We start from the raw sequence: 22,408 nt of genomic DNA, 5'->3' as shown, positions 1-22,408 counted from the left end.
AAAAAAAAAAAAAAGTCTCTTTCTTGGACAGCAAGATGGATCCTCTGGTAACAGTGCAAGCTTAACGATGTGAGTTTGATCCCTAGATCTCACTGTGGAAGGAGAACCAACCTCCACAAGCTGTGCTCCGACCTCCCTGATGAGCATACATGTAATGTTGTTGTTTCAAGACAAGGTTTCTCTGTGTAGCCTTGGCTATCCTAGAACTCTTTCTATAGACTAGGCTGGTTTTGAACTTTGAACTCAGAGATCTGCCTGCTCTGCCCCCCAAGCGATGAAATTAAAGGCATATGCCACCACTGTCTGGCTGCTCCTGAATTTTCAAGTAGATTACCTTGCACCCCAACTCCAGCTCAGATGCTACAAAAAAAAGTCTAAAAACCAATGCCTGGCTACAAATTTTAGCAAGCAAAAAAATCTCTCTCTATTGCCAAGAACTGGTATTAGGGGGCTGGAGAAATGGCTCAGCAGTTAAGAGCACTGACTGCTCTTCTAAAGGTTTAATTCCCAGCATCCACATGGCAGCTCATAACTGTCTTTAACTCCAGTTCCAGGGGATCAGACACTCTCACATAGACACAAACGTGGGAAAAACACCAATGGACATAAGTAGTCAAGAATGTCCTTGAACAACTCCAAATGCTGGAATTACAGCAGATCACTGTCTTATACCAGCTCCGAAATTCCCATTGGTTGCTTCCCAAGCATCCAAAAAAGGAATACATTTAATTTTTTACTTAACTATGGCCAGTAAGATTCAAAGACCATTTGAGGTTTTATTTTGTTTTGTTTCTCCAAGGAGTGAAAAGCTAAGTTATGAATTTTACTCTGAATTATGCAATTACAGTTTCTAAAAGATCTGCCTTCTGGAAGGGTGATATTCCAGTTTTTGGTGCAATTCTGATGCAAAGGGCAGTTGTCCAGTACAGTCAGCTATTAAAGGAATTTTTAAAAGTCAAGGTAGGCCCAACTATCCAAGTCTGCCAAGTTTCAACACATCTGACTAAGTTAAAGACAATTAACATTTGACCTCTGTAGCTCAGTGGCTTTAGCAATTGTAGAGCACTCATATTCCTATATCTAGTGACTCAACGTCTCAACTGACTGCCACAAGCAAAGAAAGAAAGGAACTCAAGTCAAACCAGGGGCCTTGCAGGATTTCCTCTTCAGGTCCCCAGTGAGATCAGGCCATTCAGTAAACACACAACTTTCCAAGGCTCACAGATCCTCACACCCTAATCAGTGTTTTGGCTGAGGCACTTTATCAGCAAATGTTTACCAATTTTTATCAAGTGAATTTATAAATATCCTACTGAACTGGGAACTCCTAGCAAACAGATTATGTCTTGTGATGTTTCTGGGAAAAAAAGAAAAAACTGAATACTTTTTACTCTTCAAAGAAACTAAAAACATTGACAAAACAGCATGATGGATGTACATACCTTAATCCCAGCACAGAGGAGGCAGAGGCAGTGGGATCTCTGTGAGTTGAGGCCTGTCTATAGAGACAGTTTAAAGACAGGACTAAATAATTTTGAGAGAGCCTGACTCAAAGAGGGGGAAAAAAGATTTAGGCTGGGCACTATAGTGCAAGCTCATCATAATCCTAGCAGTTAGGAGCCTGAGGATCTCAAATTCAGTTAGTGCACACTACATGGCAAGATTTCCTTCTCAAAACACAAAACACTGGGTAGGGTTGTGGGCTCAGTAGTAAAATACATGCTCATCTTGTTCAAACTGCATCGCCAAAATAATCTTTATAATTATGTATTAAATGACATTTATAATAACTATTATAAACTGTAGCACTATACCAGAAATAGGAACACACAAAACCTTCTACATGACTGGACTGTTTAAGGCCAGTATGACCACTTAAACAAAACCATTTCTAATCTCTAATCCACTTCTGAAAAATCACAGGATGTCCATGCATAACTAAGATCTCCGGGCCGTTATCTCGCCTGTGGGATGTTAGTGGATTTACTTCACGAGTCTCTCAACAATCTCACTTTATAGGTGGTAAAACACTCAAGGATTTAGAAAGGACTGAAGAGCAAGCGCTCTCCCTCAACTGGACAGTATATGATGTTTCTGTCTTTCGGGAACACTCCCTCCTCTAGTTGGTTTGCGGTGCCCACAACTGAACACAGGCCACAACTGGTCCTTCAGAACCAATTTAAACGGCATGACACAGACAGTCCTTGTGCAAGCAGTGTGCAAGGCGGTCCCGGCAGTTCTTACAGAACAATTAAGTCACCTGGAGCTCTGTGCTTTGGTGGTGACAGGTGACCTCCTGGTCCAGACCAACCGGCTACATCTACGACTGAGTCCTCCCAGTCTTGCACTCGGAACCACAGGTCACTCATCAAGTCCCCATAGGGATTCTAAGGGATCTTGCCACCGAGGGGAGCCACTGAAGGCTGACCAAGAAGGCCGCCACGCCCCGGGCTCCTCTGGGACCTCAGGTAGGCTCATGTGCTGCGCTGCTGCACTAACTTCGACCCCGGAGTCACCTCAAGAGCATTCGTGACGCTGGGAGGGGCTGTGCCCACGGGAACACCAGAGGACTCTTGGGGATGGAGCTCAAAGGCCGTCTAGAGCGCGACGTCCGCGGTTTCGGGCTCATCTGACGCTCAAGGTCCGCTCGGCGCCCCCTCTCCGACCCCCAGTCTCCCGCTCGCTCCCTCGCCCGCCTCAGCCCGCTTCCGGCCACCCCCCGCCCGACGTCCCCTCGGGCTGAGGACGAGTCGCGGGGAGACAGCGGAGCAGAGCTTCGAAGAAGGCCGCCGCCATGCAAGGAGCCGGGAGGAGAGGACCGGGCACAGAGCGGACCACTCACCGTCAGTAGCTCCGCAGGTCACTCAGTCCCCGCGTCTGCGACTCTCTCTGTACCTTCGCAGCCGAGAGGGCGAGCGCCAGGACGGTAGGACGTGCGCACGCAGCGAGGGGCGGAGTCACCAGGCCACGCCCCCAGGCGCGCGGCAGCTAGCGGGAGGCTCGTGGGCGAGCCGACCCTGCCTTCCGAGAAAGCTTCGGAGTGGGGAGTAGTAATATTAACCGGAGAGGAAGGAGGCGTGTCAGCAAAAGCCAACTGCTTGTTGATCGAGAGTGGGGGCTCAAGCCTGGAATCCCAGCACTCGGTGGGGGACAGGGGTGGGGCTGAGGTTGGAGAATTCAAGAGCAACCTAGGCTACAGTGTGAGCATTTGTCAGTGCTGAAACAAAAACACAACGGGTTAGGAATGTAACTTGTTGGGGAAGAATTATTAGATTCTTTTGTGGGGGGCGAGGTGTTTCGAGACAGGGTTTCTCTGTATAGCCCTGGCTGTCCTGGAACTCACTCTGTAGACCAGGCTGGCCTCGAACTCAGAAATTCGCCTGCCTCTGCCTCCCAAGTGCTGGGGTTATTAAATGCATGCGCCACCACTGCCCAGCACTTAATTACTTTTTTAACTATTAAAGTTTTGGTTTGGTTTTGTGCTGGAGATGGAATTCTAGATTTTGAGTAAGCTCTCTTACTGAGTTATGCTGAGGGACATTTCTGTGCACTCTGTATTCTTAGTCTGATTCCTGTACCCAGAGGTCCAGCTCCAGTCTCGACTTTAGTATGACTCAGTATTTTATAAAATATTATTCTCTATCACCTCCTGATTGGTTAAATAAAGAGCTTAATAGCCTATGGCTGGGCAGGAGAGTATAAGGCAGGACTTCTGAGGCCAGAGACAGGGAGAGCATCTCAGGTGGGAGAGGAAGGAGACGAAACAGAACAGGAGTGAAGGAGGAGGAGCCAGAGCAAGCCTGAGAAGGCAGGAAAGGCCCACATGGCTGGGAAGTAGGCCAGCATACTTGGTGAGGATAGCTTAGAGTCTGCCTGGCTCTGCGCCTCACCTTTATAATAAATATAAAGGTCTCCGTGTCATTGAGCAAGGAGGACATAAAAAAGCTCCTTCCTTTTGCAGAGTTATGTCTCCCCAACCCAACAAATGTTCTCTTTCTACCTCTCTGTTATTCAGGTGCACGATGCACCCACAAGCTAGGAAGAGTTCCACACTAGAAGTTTTAACCAAATTTGCAGAATCTTTTCCTACTCAACACTATTCACACAAAACCAACAAGTTCTGGAAGCAGCCTAGATAATGTAATTGATGACCAAAGTATGAAGGCAGTTTCTCCATGAGCAGGACCAGGGTGCTGGATTTTATTGGGACAGAGTTACAAGAAAGTGGTTCATGTAAGCTCTCCTCAGAGCCTTCTTTTCTGTGTTGTTGTTGTTCTTGTTGTTGTTGTTGTTGAAAGAGGACGCACTACTAGGGATTGAATCCAGGATCTCCAGCATGCTAGACAAGAACTCTGCCACTGTGCTATATTATCAGAGCTTTTCATGGTGAACATTTCCAAAAACCAGAGTACCACCTCTTTTCTTACCTAATTTATTCATTGCTAGATCTGTCCTGGCACCAATGGGTGTCCTGATATCATAACGATTTAAGGTCCTTCAGTTCCTATGGCTTCCTTTTGTTTTGTTTTTCTAGACAGGATCTCAATATGTAGCTCTGGCTGTCCTGAAACTCTGCAGACCAGGCTGGCCTCAAACCCAGAAGTCTACCTGCCTCTGCCAAGTGCTGGGATTAAAGGCATGCGCCACCACTGCCCAGCTCAGTAGGGCTTTTTAACAAAGTGGAGGCAGTCAGGTGTTCTCCTGGGGGGTGGGTGTGATCATTAGGGCACTTGATGGGTGCCAGTTGGAAGCAAGATAGATTAAAGAGACCCATCTCTCTCTTTTTTTTTTAATGTTTTTTAAAGATTTATTTATTTATTTATTTATTTATTTATTTATTATATGCAAGTACACTGTAGCTGTCTTCAGACACTCCAGAAGAGGGAGTCAGATCTCATTACGGATGGTTGTGAGCACCATGTGGTTTCTGGGATTTGAACTCCAGACCTTCGGAAGAGTAGTCAGGTGCTCTTACCCACTGAGCCATCTCACCAGCCCGAGACCCATCTCTTATTGGGGCACTATACAGGTGTTGGGCTCTGGTAAAACCAACAGCTGTTAAAACCACTGTTAGTGATTTTAGCACTAACACTTAGCTAAAGGCAAGCACTCCTTCTAATGTTTGTGGTTCTAAAAGTAAGCAAAGATGTTCAGGGTGGTCCAGTGTGACTCTTCATTTGACGGCTGCCTTAGACTCTTTCTTGATGCCTACCTGTCTTTAAGGAAAGGACTGTCATCCAAATGGCTGTTCTTCTGCCAGTACCAGACATCTGGAACACCCCACAGACACCTCAAGAAAGCTAACTGATGATTACAGATGATCATATGGGCTCCCGAAGGCTGGTTCAAACAGTTTGTATTGGACCTTTTGATTTCACGAGTCTCAGTGAATTCAAGATGACCTTACAAAGATGTGCACCTAGGCTAAAAGAAAAGCTCTTTTCCTCGTGGCCTCGCAGAAGGATGGAGATCAGTGCTAAGAGGCAAGGTTGGTTATAGTGTTGGTTCAGAGTCTCAGACCCTAAGACCCTGAAGACTTGGCAGTTCTGTGCCCAGGTCCTTGCAGTCTTTCTTCTCTGGTTCCCTCAGTCTCAGCTCTTTGCTCTTTCTTGTCTCTCTGCATCCACTGTCCTTCCTATGCTGGCTTTTCTTCATCTGTTCAACTTCCTTTTCTGATGTCAAATAGTTGGCTGCCTTGACCTGGTGGTTCCACGAACCACACAGCTGCCTCTTGAGTCACCTATTGTAGGTCTCTCTTCTCCTCAGAGGTCGCTGGCCACCAGCTCATGAAGGCAGAGGAAGCAAGAGCAGAAAGCAGGTTCAGAGGGCTGTGAGGATGATAGACTTGCAGGGACATGGTCAGTGAGACAGCTCTACTTTACTCTTCCAGGGGTAGGGTATATAAGGCTTTTCAGGTATGGGTGGATAGGGCTGATTGGTCCTAAACACATTACCTACTTACCATATGGGCAGGAATGGTGGATTGGTTATAACACAGCACCCAGTTATCATTCAGGTGGGAAACTAGAGTGGAACTCATGTACTGAGGCATCCAGAGTTTGTAGAGAGCTCTGTTCAGAGTCACACCACAGATAAAGTCAGGCATCTGTGCCCAGAGACACTCTCTAAGTAAGGTTAGTCACAGAACGGGAAGCTCCTCTGAGGAAGGAAGTCCTCCATTTTGCAGGGAGCTCAGAGAGCTAATCAGATATGGCAGACTGTGACCTTAAGAGCAGGGTTCTCCAACAACCCTCCATTTCCACTTCTGTTTCTGCTGCCTTCTCCATCTTAACTCTTGGCCAACTCTATTGAAAAGAGGGAAGAACAGAAATAACACAAAACCAAAATTCATCCAGTTAAGAAGCTGCCGGGTAGAACTATGGCAGCTATGCCAGCTGAGAGAAGTCTTGTGGCAAACCCATGAGTTGACCCTACACAGCCTGACAAGGGTGTTTGGAAGAGAAACCAGTCATAGCCATCTGCTTTGGACAAACCTCAGCTATTTGTTTTGGCCAATCACAGTCTTGCCTCTTAAGCACCAATGAGAGATACTGAGACTCGAACTTGGACCATTCAGAGCCTAGCTTTTTAAGACCAATCACACTCATCTTTTTGCTAGGCCACAAGAAATCCTGTTTCCCCTCTTCCCTAAATAGAAATAATTGCAAGATTATTTAGAGTTCACTGGGGCTCTTGTTAAGCAATAGGTTGGTATAGCAGACTTTCAAACAGCCCTTGCTGAAGAAGCTGTGCCTTCAGCAGCTGACAATCTTTAAGCTTGCAATCATTAGTTTTCTCTAGGTGGCTGGTGCTGGCACAATACAGCCCAGCTGGCTCAAACTCAGTTTGACAATTCTTTTACTTAAGTCAGCAAAACCAAGTCCAACAGCAGCTGATTAGGGAATTGGATGGTCTCAGTTCCCCAAAGGTTCTGCTTATCGGCAAGAAAATGAAACCGAAGGAGTGTTTACAATAGGAACTGAAGAACTTAGCATCAACATCAAGGAGTGATTTTAACAGATGTTTGCAGTGTTCTACAATTGCTCAGCACCTGCCTGACACCCCAGTAAGATGTGGATTCCCTTGGTCTCAGAGGCACAGAAGCATAATATCATAGGGTGGCAGAGATGACAAGAGATATACACAAAATAAATTCATAAGTGGATGCCCACGTTCCAATACATGACCTCTCCACTTATCCCAAGCTGCAGTAAGCAACCATAGTGAAATCATTATGGAAAAAAAGGGGTGTGTGTAGGGCTAGAGAGATGTCTCAGAAGTTAAGAGTACTTGCTGCTCTTCCAGAAGATGGCAGCTCAGTCCCCAGCACCCACACCAAGCATCTCACAGCCAAATGTAACTCCAGTTCAGTGGAGCAAACACCATCTTTTGTTCTCCACAGACACCTGTAGTCACATGCACACACTCACACACATATTCACAAAGGCAAAAATGGAATAAATTTTTTTTTATAATTTATTTATTTTTTCATTCATTTTAGAATAAAATATTTTAAGAAAACAAGTAGCGGGGCATGGTGGCACACGCCTTTAATCCCAGCACTTGGGAGGCAGAGGCAGGTGGATTTCTGAGTTTGAGGCCAGCGTGGTCTACAAAGTGAGTTCCAGGACAGCCAGGGCTATACAGAGAAACCCTGTCTAGAAAAACCAAAAAAAAAAAAAAAAAAAAAAAAAAAAGAAAGAAAAGAAAGAAAAAAGAAAAAGAAAAAAAACAAGTATGAAAATAGAAGGAGGACTGGCTGGAAAGGAAGGAGATGAGCAGGAGCAGGAGAACAAGAAGAGATAGTAGGGGGCGAATGTGGTGACTTTATACATGCATAAAATGTCTACCCATTATTACAGATAACTAACATATGCTATTAAAAGAAAATTCACAAATGACATGCATTTGTAAATGTAAACAAAAATATAAATGTGAATTCATTTATTTTTTAAAGATTTATTTATTTATTTTATGTGTATCAGTACACTACTGCTGTCTTCTACACACCAGAAGAGGACGTCAGATCACATTGCAGATGGTTGTGAACCACCATGTGGTTGCTGGGAACTTAACTCAGGACTTCTGGTAGAGCAGTCAGTGCTTTTAACTACTGAGTCATCTCTCCAGCCCTAAATGTGAATTTATTAAATAATAAGCACATGCATTTTTTTAAAGCAAGGGTCACTATCTTACATAGCATAACCATCCACGCAGAGTGATATATGCTTATAATACCAGTATTCTGGAGGCAGAGGCAAGAGACTCCCAAATTTGAGACCAGCTAGACTACATAATAAGACCCTGTCTCAAAAAACAAACCATGGGTTGGCTAGAGAGATGGATCAGTGGTTAAGAGCACTGACTGTTCTTCCAGAGGTCCTGAATTCAATTCCCAGAAACCACATGGTGGCTCACAACCATCTGCAATGTGATCTGACGCCCTCTTCTGGTGTGTCTGAAGACAACTACAGTGTACTCATATACATAAAGTAAATAAATAAACCTTTCAAAACAAAACAAAACCCACACATCAGGTGTCAAAAGGTTGGTGAATCTCTGTGAGTTCAAGACCAGCCTAATCCACCTAGTGAGTTTCAGGACAGCAAGGACTATATAGAAGAGATTCTGTCCCAAAACAAAAAACAAAACAAACAAAAATGTTCTTCCAGTGGATTGAGTCTGATGTGTAGCACCCACTCCGGTGGCTGAGGGACATCTGTAACTCCAGTGGCTGAGGGACATCTGTAACTCCAGTGGCTGAGGGACATCTGTAACTCCAGTGGCTGAGGGACATCTATAACTCCAGTGGCTGGGGGACATCTGTAACTCCTCACACTATGGCCTCTGCAGGCAAAATGAACTTATATGTATACCTGCCCACACACATACATACACAAAACTAAAAATGATAAAAATAAATTAAAAAATAAACACATCAAAAACAAATGATTCCCTGGGGTATCTCAAATGCTAGATTCAAAGGAAAGTAAACTAATGTGGTGGGTGTTTTTGGCTTCCACAGGAGCTGCAGTATTCACAGCTTATTGGTTAACTAATTCATCAACAGTCATTTGCCTGTCTTAGTGCAGGCACTTCTTCCAGAGCCATTAGCAACCAAGCAACGGAATACATGCTCTAATTTATGCTCTGGAGAAGATGCTAAGGAGGAATTTGATGTGAGAGAAACTAAGGACTGGAAATGGATGGTGCACTCAGCAATAACTTCTCAGAGAACTTATATGGCACACCCAAGTGTGAGCTGAATAGAAATCTCACTTGTCTTTAAAAAGAGCCTGGTGGTGGTGGTGGTGGCGCACGCCTTTAATCCCAGCACCTGGAGGCAGAGGCAGGTGGATCTGTGAGTTTGAGGCCAGCCTGTTCCACAGAGTGAGTTCCAGGACAACCAGGGATACACAAAGAAAACCCTGCCTCAAAAAAAGAAAAAAAAAATTACAGTTCCTACAAAAGTTAATTAGACATACAAAGGAGTCCCACAGATAGCTTTCAGAGGGTTAAGAGCCAAGCCACTAGGTGACAGCCAATGTGTGCAAAAGAAGATAGATGCTCATGTATTTATTAAAATAGTAGCCAAGTCAACCAGGTGTGGCACCAGTACTGGAAAGGCAGAGCCTGGTCTACATATCAACTTCCAGGCCAGATGACTACATCGTGGGACATCGATAATAACAATTACAATAATAGCCGGGCGTGGTGGCGCACGCCTTTAATCCCAGCACTCGGGAGGCAGAGGCAGGCGGATTTCTGAGTTCGAGGCCAGCCTGGTCTACAAAGTGAGCTCCAGGACAGCCAGGACTACACAGAGAAACCCTGTCTCGAAAAACCAAAAAAAAAAAAAAAAAAAAAAAAAAAAAAAACCAATTACAATAATAATAAATAGCAATCCTAGGAATAAATAATACCAAAAGCATTTTATGAGTATAGGTCAATGTTTTACGTAATGTAGATATGTGCTCACTCGGGCGCTTAAACCCAGAAGCAGCAGGAGCGTGAAGGGAGGAACCATCAGGCCTTGGAGCGCGGGGGAGGGCAGGTTGAGTGAGCAAGAGAAGGGTCAGGACCAGGACCGCAGGCGCCCCCCCTGGAAGCGTGGCAGCTGGCAGGCCACAGACTAGCGCGGCCTGAACGGGCTCTGTTAGGGTAGAGGAGGTTCCAGTAGGGGCTGGCGGCTTGCACAGAATTGCATCCCCCCCTCCTTTTTAGTGGACTCTGCTGTAGGCCTGCAGATCCCGCCAAAGCCCATTCTCGGACCCTTGTTTTACCCTTTTGTCACCCGAGTTGTGGTCTGGGGACTTGGTACTGGGTATTGCCAGACAGAATCTCTGGACGTCTTCAGGGACCGGACGTCTCAGGGTAGAGATTCTGCCCTTCGCCAACTCTGCCACCCCAAGCCTCTTGGGATCACGCTCTTTGGGCTCTGGACCCCATGGCTGATAGGAAACTGGTGGTGGTTTTTGGAGCCACAGGTGAGCGAGCCAGGCCTCCGGACCTTTGTTTGTAGGAAGAACGGCTGTGGTTCTCACACATATGGGTGGTTGGGGGCGGCAAAACCTGAAAATGTAAAACCTGAAAAGCCTTACGTCCGGGATGTCCCACTCACAGAGACGCAGAGACAGAGATCGATACAAAACGCAAGAGGTTTATTGATTCAGCATGCTGGGGGAGTCCTGAAATCGGGATGGAAGCGATCCCGAGTAGCTAAACCACATCTTTTATACATTTTTTAGAGCAGTTCTCAGTCACAGTTTAGGGCTGGCAGTTTATCATTGGTTAACCTTTAACCGCATTAAGGGGGCAGACTAAAGGACCGGAGACATTGTGTGGGCTTTTTTCTAAACAATCAGAGGACTATCTCGTAGCGAGTAAACTTAAGGACAGGAGGCCAATTCTGGGAAAAGAACATCTTGACATTTACTTAACTTTTTACAACAGTGGTCATTTTGAGCTACCACAAATCTTACAAAAGCAGGTTGGTTTTGAATATATATATGCAACTAAATATATATGATCAAGCATGGAGTCGCTCCTAAAACAGGCAGGAGGCTTTCTGAAAGTTCAAGATGGTCTACAGAGCGACTTCTGTGTGTGTGTAGGCATGTGTGCGCATCCTTTTGCGCAGAATACTGAAATTGACTTTTCTCCCTCTCCTCCCCTAGATGACAAGTTTCCTTGGTTTCATACCAGAATAAATGTACGCATAGGCCACATTTTCAGACAGCAGCATGCCACTTTTCTCCCACCCACCTCCCCACCTGCTCCACCTAATTTCCTTTCTAATAGCTAAGGGGTTTTGTTTGTTGTTTGTTTTTGTTGTTTGTTTACTTTTCTAGGACTGATGATTAAACCTAAGGCTTCCTGGATACTGGGCAAGGGCTGTACCTCTGAATCACATGCTGAACTTGTGAACTGAGGTGGTTGTGAAGTTAGTCTTATTTTGTGTGGGGGTGTTTTGCAAGCATGTATGTCTATACCCCAGCTGGCAGTGCCTGACCAGGCTAGAGGAGGATACTGGATCCCCTGGAATTTGAGCTGTGATTGTCAGCTGATGTGTGAATACCAAGCCACACTTTGGTCCTCTGTGAGAGCAGCCTGCACTGCAAGCCATCTTTCCAGCCCTGTTATTTATTTTTATTTTGAGAAGGGTCATATTATTATTATTACTCAAGACAGAACCTCATTAGGGTAGCCCATTACAATGTGTCATTAAATTTTATTTATGTTGTGGGTGTGCACATTGCCACTGAGCACTTGTGGAGGTGAAAGTGAAGAAAAATTGGTTCTCTCCTTCCACCATGTGGGTCCCAGAAATGGCACTCAAGTGTTAGGCTTGGGCCTTTACCCATAGCCACTCCGTGGTTCATAGCCTGCAGCTTCTGACCCTGCTTTCTCACCTCAATTATGGCTGTTGTTTACTGTTGGGGCTTTAAGTGTTTGTGGTGCTAGAGATGGAATCCAAGGCCTCACAAGTCAGGTGCTCTACCACTGATCTGTGCCCCACCCCCACCCCTACAGTACAGTTGGGAAAAGAAAAAGTTTTGCTTTTGGTGTTTTGAGGCACAGCCTCATTTTGTGGCCCTGGCTAGTCCAAAAACTCAACATGTAGCCCAAACTGGCTTTGAACTTGCAGACATCCACCTACTTCTGCTCCCTGAGTGGTGGGATTGGAGGCATTGGCCCCCATACCTGGCCCAATTTTCCTTTCTTGGATTGTGTCATCCAAGCAGACTGGCTGTAAACTTCTGAGGTCCAAACTGCCCTCCCCCATCAGCCCCTGGAGTAGCTGACATGATACACTGGCCACTGTCTGCTTAGAAAATGCACTAAAACGAGGCTGGAGAGATGGCTCAGAGGAAGAACACCTGTTACTCTTGTAGAGGACTTGGGTTTGGTTCCCAGCAACCCTACTTGGTTGCTCACAACTATCTAATTCCAATTCCAGGGGATCCAACTCCCTCTTCTGGCCTCCTCAGGTACTGCACACATGGTGCAGATCCATGCAAGCAAAACACTGATACATAATAAAAAAATAAATAAAACTGCTGGGTAGTGGTGACACAGGCCTTTAATCCCAGCACTCAAGAGGTAGAGGCAGGCAGATCTCTGGGAGTTCGAGGCCAGCCTAGTATACAGAGTGAATTCCAGGACAGTCAGGGCTACACAGAGAAACCCTGCCTCAAATAAACAAGAAACAAAACCAACAAGAGTCATTCTCCCATTTCCCTTCCATTAACTTGTCAACCACTAATTTACTTGGGGTTTATCCTGTTGACTTTCATGCAAATGGAATCACACTTGTGTCCTTTGGTGACTGTCTTCTGTCAGTTCAAGATTAATCTACAATTTTTTTTTTTTTTTTTGATGTACTGCTTGGGAGTGCACACGTGAAGGTCCAGGTGGTCACACTTGGCTGCAAGCCTCTTGCCTCCTGAGCCAGCTCACTGGCCCACATCTACATTTCTTTTTTTTTTTTTTAAGATTTATTTATTTATTATATGTAAGTACACTGTAGCTATCTTCAGACACTCCAGAAGAGGGAGTCAGATCTTGTTACAGATGGTTGTGAGCCACCATGTGGTTGCTGGGATTTGAACTCCAGACCTTTGGAAGAGCAGTCGGGTGCTCTTACCCACTGAGCCATCTCACCAGCCCCACATCTACATTTCTAGCTAGCAGCACATGTATATCCATGTCCTTTATATTTTTATGTTTTATTTAATACTTTTTTTTTTTTGGAGACAGGGTTTCTCTGTGTAGCTCTGGCTGTCCTGGAACTCACTCTGTAGACCAGGCTGGCCTCAGACTCACAGAGAGCCACCTGCCTTTGTTCCTCAAGTGCTGGGATTAAAGATGTGCCACCACTGCCCTTAAAGAATGGCTCTTAATGGAGATGAGGCTTCTTTGGGGATGAGGACACAAGGTGGCAGAGTTAGATAAAACTGGCTTCACAATTTAGTGAGTACATTAAAAGAGTTTTATTATACACTTTATTCCTTTGTTGTTGTTGTGTGTACAGTGTTTGGGATTGAACTTAGGGTCTCATATAACATTCTAGGCAAACACTACTATCAGACTACACCATCAGCTCTTATTTTTTTATTCTATTTTTTATTATTTTTGTTTTTTCGAAACAGGGTTTCTCTATATAGCCCTGGCTATCTTAGAACTCACTCTGTAGACCAGGCTGGCCTCGAACTCAGAAATCCGCCTACCTCTGCCTCCCAAGTGCTGGGATCAAAGGCGTGTGCCACCACCACCCGGCTCACCATCATCTCTTGAATTATACATTTAAAAAATTATTTATTTATTTTTATTTATATAAGTATAGTGTAGCTGTCTTCAGACACATCAGAAGAGGGCTTCAGATCCTATTACAGATGGTTGTGAGCCACCATGTGGTTGCTGGTAATTGAACTCAGAATCTCTGGAAGAGCAGTCAGTGCTCTTAACCGCTGAGCCATCTCTCCAGCCCAAATTATACATTTTAAAGTAAAGAGCCACTTACTGAAGACCTGACTTCAATTCCCACCACCCATGTAAGGCAGCTCACACTGTCTGTAATTCTAGTTTTAAGGATTCTAAGCTCTCTCTGGCTTCCAGGCACACCAGGCACACATATACATACATACATTATAAACACTCATACACATAAAATAGAAAACTTTCCAAAAAAAAAGGGTATTAGGCATGTTGTGGTGTGGTTCATCCCTGTATTCCCAACATTCCCGAGAATGAACCCAAAGGAGAAGGAGTTCAAATTCTCTAATAAAAAACACCCAGTGAGTTCAGGGCCAGCATGTGCTACATTTGAGGTTCAGGTTAGGGCACACAGCAAGACTGTCTAAAAACAAAACTAGCTAATCTCCCCACAAATATAGAAAACCTAAAGACAGGTTAAGGAGACACCGTGTTTCTTGGGCAGGCTTGCTTTGGTGGAGTAATCCCTTCTAGACTGTTCTTTCACTCTGATTCTGGTGGTTGTGACATATTTGACTCTTCACAGGTGCACAAGGTGGCTCTGTGGCCCGTGCATTGCTAGAAGATGGGACATTCAGGATCCGAGTGGTAACAAGAAACCCTGAGCAGAGGGCAGCCAAAGAGCTGAAGCGGCAAGGTGCTGAGGTAGTGCGAGGAGACCAGGACGATGCAGCTAGCATGGAGCTGGCCTTGGCTGGAGCTCATGCCACCTTCATTGTGACCAATTACTGGGAGACATGCAGCCAGGACCGAGAAGTGCAGCAGGTAGGTATGAGGAGCCAGGGCTTGGTTTAGTGGGTCTCAGGCAAGGCCTGTGGACCCCAGCTGATCCAGAAGGTAGCTCTGATTTGCAAGGGAGGGCAGAACACTGAAGCCCCTGCTATTTTCCAAACTGTTCTGCAAACTGATGCAGGACACACCCTCGACCTAGTTCATGAACCCTTTGCAGGGATAAACCACGTACATCCCACAGCACTTGGGACAAAGATCTGGTTGAAATAGATTTGTGTCCTTACTCCTGGAAGCCCTTGTGAGCTCCCTTGGGTCATGAGAACTACTCTGAGTAGTTCAAAAGCACAGAAATTGCCTCACAGTTCTAAAAGCTGGAGATGCATATTAAGGTGTCAGGAAGATCACGGTCCTTTCTAGAGCTTGGGGAGAAATGCTTCCTCAGTGCTTCTGTGGCTCTGGGTGTGACTAAGCCTATGGCTGTGTCACACCAATATCTGTTTCTATATTCTCGTGGCTTCTTGTGTTTTATTCTGGTAGGGAGGGGTAAGGCCAGGTCTTGCCTATGTAGCCCAAGTGGGCCGAGAACTTGTGATCTTCAGTGCTAGGATTATAGGCAAATGCCACCATGCCTGGCATGATGATGATGATGATGATAATTATTATTTATTTATTTTTACTTTGTTTGTGGTATTGCCTGTTGCTGTAAAGGGAACCATAACCAAAGCAACTTATTTTTAAAAAATGTCTATCAGGGCTCATACTTCCAGAGGGTAGGAGTCTATGATCTTCATGGCTGGAAGCATGGCAGCAGGCAGGCAGGCAGGCAGGCAGGCAGGCAGGCAGGCACTGGAGAAGTATTCTGATGCATGGGCAAGAGGCTCAAAGAGAGCTACATAAGGAATGGTTTGGGCTTTTGGAACTTGAAAGCTCATTCCCAGTGCCGCACCTTCCCCGACAAAACTACACCTCCTAATTCTTCTCAAACAGCCCCACCAGTGGGACCAAGTATTCAAACAAGTGAGTCTGCGGGGGCTGTCCTCATTCAGATCACCACAGGGGTGCTGCCTGCATTTATGTCTGTGTACCACTTCCATACAGTATCCACGGAGGCCAGAAAAAGGGTGACAGATGCCCTAGAACTGGAGTTGCAGACAGTTGTGAGCTGCTGTGTGGATGCTGAACACTGAATCTTGGTCCTCTGGAAGAACAGCCAGGCCTCTTAACTGATGAGCCTCCACTCCAGACCCTTGGCTCATTTCTCTTAGGAGAATACTTATTTTGGATTTAGGAGTCATGTAATTAATCTAGGACGGTCAATTCTCAACTCTGAATGCTACCTACAAAGACCTTGTCCCCAAATCAAGTCACATTTACAACTTTGCAGGGGTAAGGTACGGACAGATCTTTTGGAGGGATGCGATTATATACCCCCAATTTTAATGACATAGATCACTGTTTATTAAGCAGTGGAGTCACAGTGGTTAGACCACTTGTCCTGGGTCACACAGAAGTCCGTTCATCTCAACCCAGATGACCCTGAGTGGCTCATGTGCTCAACCATGAAGCTGTATCTTCTCCGAAGATGGCTCTGAGCTCTCCAACGGTGTCAGCTGAGCGCCATGGTCACAAAGGCCATGGGTATGCACACCAAAAAGGCTTCTGTGCCCTTCCCAAGGCAGATCTGCTCCGTCTTAAATCTTTCAATTTTTTTTAGACATTGTCTCATGTAGCTGAGGTTAGCCTTGAACTCCTGATCTTCCTGGCTTCACCTCTTGGCTCCCTTTTCCTTAGAAAACCCATGAGCTTAAAGGTGACCCTAGAGTTTGCAAGCTTTGTGTAGTGCTGTACATGAACATTATTCCTGAGCCGAGGGCTTCCTTGGGGTAGAGGAAGAGGATCAGGGACTCATGCTCTTCCTCTTGCCCTTGTGGTCTCTTCTTTCCTGCTTACTAGGGCAAGCTTCTAGCCGATCTAGCCAAACGCTTGGGCCTCCATTATGTAGTGTACAGTGGCCTGGAGAACATCAGGAAGCTGACGGCTGGGAAGCTGGCCGCAGGACACTTTGATGGCAAAGGGGAGGTGGAGGAATACTTCCGAGACATTGGTGTTCCCATGACCAGTGTGCGGCTGCCTTGTTATTTCGAGAACCTCCTTTCCTATTTCCTGCCCCAGAAAGCTGCAGATGGAAAAAGCTTCTTGCTGGGTGAGTGCCCTACCCGACACAGTGAAACAGAGTTCTCAGTACATGGAGCATCAGCTGGAGCCCAAAGTGGGACTGTTGTCAGATCACTCTGGTCTAAGCCCGGGTCCCCTAACGTTAGGCTTGAGACTAGACAGGTCATCTAGGTAGACCGTGACTCCATGTTCTGTGAAATGGTTTAACACTGGTCCCTTGGAGGAATGAGAAACCCAGCCAGGGTTATTACTGTTCTCAGAAGAGGAAGCAGAGGATGTGGATGGTGCTTGCTGTCCAGTTTGTAAACGAACAGGATGCCCTGGCCCAGCTTGAAAGGAACCTTGGCCAGCTTGTGTCCTGCCAGTTGGTCAAGTGGGTAGATAGAGCAGGAAGCACTAGAGGCGAGGTTGATAGGGCTGGTGGCTGCTGGCCACTCTTTGCCTCTATGAATATCACCTCTGAGGGTGCTGGTGTTGTTGGCACAGAGATTGGGAGTTCTACCCACCCAGGGAATGTCAGACCACTGGCACCACACAAAGACAAAGACCAACACTGATGTGTGTGGATGCCCAGAGAACTGACTGCTGGGAAACCCTCTCTGTTCTCACAGACTTGCCCATGGGTGATGTCCCCATGGATGGAATGTCTGTGAGTGACCTGGGCCCTGTGGTGCTCAGCTTGCTGAAGAAGCCAGAAGAGTTCGTAGGGCAGAACATCGGGCTCAGTACCTGCAGGCACACCGCAGAGGAGTATGCTGCCTTGCTTAGCAAGCACACTGGCAAGGCTGTACATCATGCCAAGGTGGGTTCCTCCCTCCCCAGAGCTGGGACGCCTCAGCCCCTAACTCCCCAGACATTTTTCTGTTTTGGTTTAGTTTTTGGGTTTTTTTGTTTTCGTTTGTCTTTGAGACAGGGTCTTACTATGTAACACCGGCTGTCTTGGAACTCACTATGTAGACCAGGCTGGCCTCAAACTCAGAGGTCTACTGGCTTCTGTCTCCTGAGTTCTGAGATTAAAGGTGTGTGCCATTACTCCTGGCTAGGTTTTTTGTTTGTTTGTTTTTTGTTTTTCTTGGCCAATTATTTATGTGCAAATGTGTGTGTGTGTGTGTGTGTGTGTGTACATGTATGTGCCTCAGCATTTCTGCAGAGAACAGCTAATGGCAGTCAGTTCTCTACTTCTACCTCATGGGTCCTGGGGACCAAACTTAGGTCATCAGATTTGGCAGTAGGTACTTTTACTGAACCATCTCACTGGCCCCCACAGGGGTCTTCTGGGGGGTTGGGGGGTGGGAAGGACTATCTGAGCAATTGTTAATCCTGTGGCCCTTGACCCCTTGGGGAAGTGAAATCTGAGAGTCTGCCAAGCCCCTCTGAAGGACGGGTGTTAGAGGGACAATGGGAGAGACAAGTCTGGCCTCCTTCTGCTGACCTCACAATTCCTGTCCAGGCCTCCAGATAACACTGTTTTTAGTATTTCTCCTTCTTATGAATCCAAAACCTGTTCATTAAAAACATCCTGGGAAATGCTGAGTCAAGACGTCTAAGTCACCCACAAATCTCTCACACGGACCCAAGCAGAACATCAGCAGGAAGTGGGGTCTGGGGAGCTGATCCTGGGCTTCAGAGCCTGGTTCCAGCCCAGAGCTAGCCCAGGAGCCTGGACACATTCCATGACCTGTCTCTTAAGACCTATAGAACAGGTATACTAATAGTATCCACTTTCAAGGGTTGCTGTGAGAATTAAATATAATAATAGACAAAGCTTCCTTAATTTTTTTTTTTCAAGACAGAGTTTCTCTATATAGCCCTGGCTATCCTGGAACCCAATGGGTAGATCAGGCTGGCCTCTAACTCAGAGATCCACCTGCCTCTGCCTCCCAAGTGCTGGGATTAAAGGGGTGCATCACCAGAATCTTTTAAAAATGTTTTGTGTTTGTGCCACTAGCCTGGTCTACAGAGTAAGTTACAAGACAGCCATCTGGGGTGAGGGGCAAAAGAATAAATAAGTGCACTAAGTGGCCATGTGGCCTTAAAAAGAGGCGGGACTAAGCTATGAAGATGGAGCCTGAGGAGCACAAAAGGCTAGATTGGGTTTGGGAGGAAAATAGGAATAGTGTTGGCTTTTGAACAAGAAAGTGATACTGTTGATTTCTGCTCTGAAAGGCAGGATGGATGGCTTTCATCCCATGACCTTGAAAGAGTAGCCTTTCAACTGATGGGTGCCAGGTAGCAGGGAGAGCTCGGGTTTCCGTATTTCTGGCTTTCTAGTTGAAAGTGTTCGTTTGGCCTTACGGCAAGGGTTTGAGTTAGTGGCTTTAGGGCCAACATAGTTTTGGGTGATACCCAGCCCACCCTGGCTTTTTGGGACTCTGGAGGAAGCCAGTCTTCTGGCATCACCAAGGCTGTAGAGGAGACAGACATGGTGGATTCTCTGTTTCCAGACAACTCCTGAGGACTACGAGAAGCTTGGTTTCCAGGGGGCTCAAGACTTGGCCAACATGTTCCGTTTCTATATCCTGAAACCTGATCGGAACATTCATCTGACCCTGCGACTCAACCCCAAAGCCCAGACACTGGACCAGTGGCTGGAGCAGCACAAAGGGGACTTTGCACAGCTGTGATCTTGAAGCACTCGTGGGGACAACAAGCACAATACTCTTTCTTGTATACAGTTCTGTGTTTAGTTTTTTTTTTCCCCTCCCAAATAAAACCATTGTTTTCACAGATGATTTCCCAAAAGAAAAGGCCTCTGTCTGTGGGAAGTGAGCTGGAGGGGCAGCTGCATGGAAACGGGCCCTGAGAGCACACAAACAAAACCAACAAAACCGGAATAGGAGGCGCAGGCTTACTTGGTGTGTTTAAAGTCATGAAGTACTTACTCCACTCTCAACCCTGAGCGTTGTGCATGCACTGGGAGGCAACACCCCTGACCACTCCCAGGCAGGCAGGCAGGACCACAGGCACTGAGGCCACCTGTGCACTCTGAATTGTTGACGGAAGACTGACTGTCGTAGGTAGGCCTAACACTACTTGTATTCTAACGCTAAGTGCTGGCCTCCAAGATTTGGAGTCTGCAAGGAGCTTCTGGGAACCTGCCTTCAGTTAATTCTGACTGGTAAATAAAGATGCCAGCAACCAATAGCTGGGGAGAAGAGAGAGGTGGGGTTTAGGTGTCTGGGACTTTGAGGAAGGAGAAGAGAGGAGCCATGCCTTAGGAGGGTGTGCAGGAGGGAAGGAGGGAGAAACCAGAGCGATCACATAAAGGAGCCAAGAGAACACGGTGCAGAGGGCTGCTCAGTTGGGTCAAGAGCTGCCAAGATGGACACAGAAACTACTAAGCAGTAACTCGGAGTTCTGGGTGGGAGGTGATTCCAGCAGCATGGAGGTTAGGCCCTGCTATTGTGCTGCTTGAGGCGGATTAAAATAGAACAAACAGAAAGATGTGGCAGAGCCATGGACTTGAGGTAATGGTGCCTGTGGCTAAGACTTGCATGATAGGTCAACTTAGCTCTAAGCTTTTCAGAGGGAGTAACAAAGGCCCAGAAAACCCAAGTCACTTGCTGAGATTTCATGATACCTCTGTGAACTTCAACCTGTGTATGGGTTTGTTTTTTGTTTTAAAAAAGATTTATTTTATTTTTTTTTTTGTATGTGAGTACACTATCGCTGTCTTCAGACACACCAGAAGAGGGCATCAGATCCCATTATAGATGGTTGTGAGCCACCATGTGGTTGCTGGGAATTAAGCTCAGGACCTCTGGAAGAACAGTCAGTGCTCTTAACCACTGAGCCATCTCTTAAGCCCCTGAGTTTTTCTAACCACTAGCACACTCTTTTTGCTGTCCATTCCTGACATCAGACTCCTCTAGCAGGGAAAGGAACAATGGTTCCATCAGGTTCATCTACCATGGACTCTTGGCTGAGGAACGATTTACTGTGTCATACCCTAAAATATGGGATAAACAGACTAAAGCTATGCTGTCTGCCTTGAGGAAACTTTTGTCCTTTGTGTGTGTGTGTGTGTGTGTGTGTAGCCGTGGCTGCCCTGGAACTTGCCCTGTAGGCCAGGATGGCCTTGAACTCTGAGAACTGCCTGCCTCTCTCCACAGTGCTGGTACTAAAGGTGTGCTCCACGACCATCCAGCTGAGGGAGTTATTTAGTAGGAAAGCCACAACAATATACATAGATATTAAAGACCTCAAGGTGCAAAGAGCAGATAGAAATAAATAGCAGGTGCCTGGTATGATGGGTTAGGGCTGTGTATGAAATTAAGATGTAGAGTGTGAATGCACAAGACCATAGGTTTCATCCCCAGCGCGCACACACACACTAAAGAAAAAGAAAGAAAAACTTAGAAATCAAGGGAGAAGACCGATCGATCGATCAGTGAGGAGGACAAGAAGCAATAACGATGCTGAAATCTGAGGGCAGGCAGGAGCTGTCTCAGAGGAATAGAGGGAAAATACAATAAGAAGTGAGGACTTCTGAACCCACTGGGTCAGGAAAACGCAGCAGGTTGTCTTAATGCCAGCATCACCTAACCCTGGAAAAAGCCACCAAAATCGAGGTCCAGAGTGGACGCCACCACCTGTCAGCTCCTCATCAGCATGTGGTGTAGCCCTGGCTGTCCTTGAAATCAGAGATCCACTTGCCTCTGCTGTTCAAGGGCTAGGATTAAAGGTATGCACTACCGCCCCGGCTGCTTGATCATTTAAGTACCTTGCACCCCAATTCCAGCTTAGATGCCACAAAGAAGTCTAAGATCAAACACCTCAGGAGCTATGTGTAGAAATGAATGCAAACTACGTCTGGAAATGAGCCTTCCCTTTCTAGATGCCACGTGACCAAGGCCTCAGCATGGTAATAATTAGTCCCAGCCAACAGACCCACGTTCCTTTCCCAAGCCTCCTCCCAGCCTGAGACCTATGCCTTCCTGAGAAAAGTGTCTACCCTCACTGCAGCTGCATCCTGTGTCTGTTTATTACCTTGTCCATTCTGCAGACAGCAATAGACATTTTATTGAAAAGAAATGTTGGTAAGTGTTCCAGGTAACAATGTTACCCGAGTCTTTTTTCCTCATCAGCTTTCCTCTAATCTCTTCCCCACTCAGCCCAATGAATCATGCTCATCTCAAAGCCTAATGGCTCTGCTGGGAGCCTGGGCTAGTTAAAAATACAAGAAGCAGAACCACATGTACTTTTTAATATGCAGTTTGGGTATATAGCCCTGGCTGGTCTGAAATTTGCTATGTCAACCTGGCTGGCCTCAAGCTCACAGATCTGCCCCATTCTGCCTTCAAGTACTAGGATTAAAGGCATGCACCATCACACTCAGATAACAATAAGCAAAAACAAACCTACAAGAATTAGGTCTCTCTTTCCACATTGGGTCATAGCTCATGGCTTGCTAGTACTGCTTCCCACTGAGCCATTCTGCCATGTCCAATTTTGGGAGGTTTTTGTTTTTCAAGCCTGGGTTTCTCTATGTAGCCCTGGCCATCCA

General features: G+C 46.2%; 2 protein-coding genes across 2 annotated transcripts in view; one reads left to right on the top strand and one right to left on the bottom strand.

Moving 5' to 3' along the window:
- Positions 1-3,031, bottom strand: part of Hmox2 (heme oxygenase 2) — a 36,929-nt gene extending 33,898 nt beyond the window's left edge. Inside the window, exon 1 of the mRNA XM_021185273.2 lies at positions 2,843-3,031. The gene's annotated coding sequence lies outside the window, so the exon portion shown is untranslated. The remainder of the gene's footprint in view (positions 1-2,842) is intronic.
- A 7,175-nt stretch (positions 3,032-10,206) lies between these two features.
- Nmral1 (NmrA like redox sensor 1) lies at positions 10,207-19,649 on the top strand. Its single transcript, XM_021185110.2, has 5 exons — positions 10,207-10,487; positions 14,522-14,760; positions 16,681-16,930; positions 17,514-17,704; positions 19,347-19,649. The coding sequence occupies exons 1-5, from the start codon at positions 10,448-10,450 to the stop codon at positions 19,524-19,526; spliced, it is 900 nt and encodes a 299-aa protein (XP_021040769.1). The 5' UTR covers positions 10,207-10,447; the 3' UTR covers positions 19,527-19,649.
- The last annotated feature ends 2,759 nt before the right edge of the window (positions 19,650-22,408 follow it).

This window comes from Mus caroli, unplaced genomic scaffold (genome assembly GCF_978045245.1).
Source record: "Mus caroli unplaced genomic scaffold, Mus_caroli_1 scaffold_17, whole genome shotgun sequence".
In the NCBI taxonomy this organism is placed as follows: Eukaryota; Metazoa; Chordata; class Mammalia; order Rodentia; family Muridae; genus Mus; species Mus caroli.
This window is presented reverse-complemented; position numbering and strand designations above follow the sequence as displayed.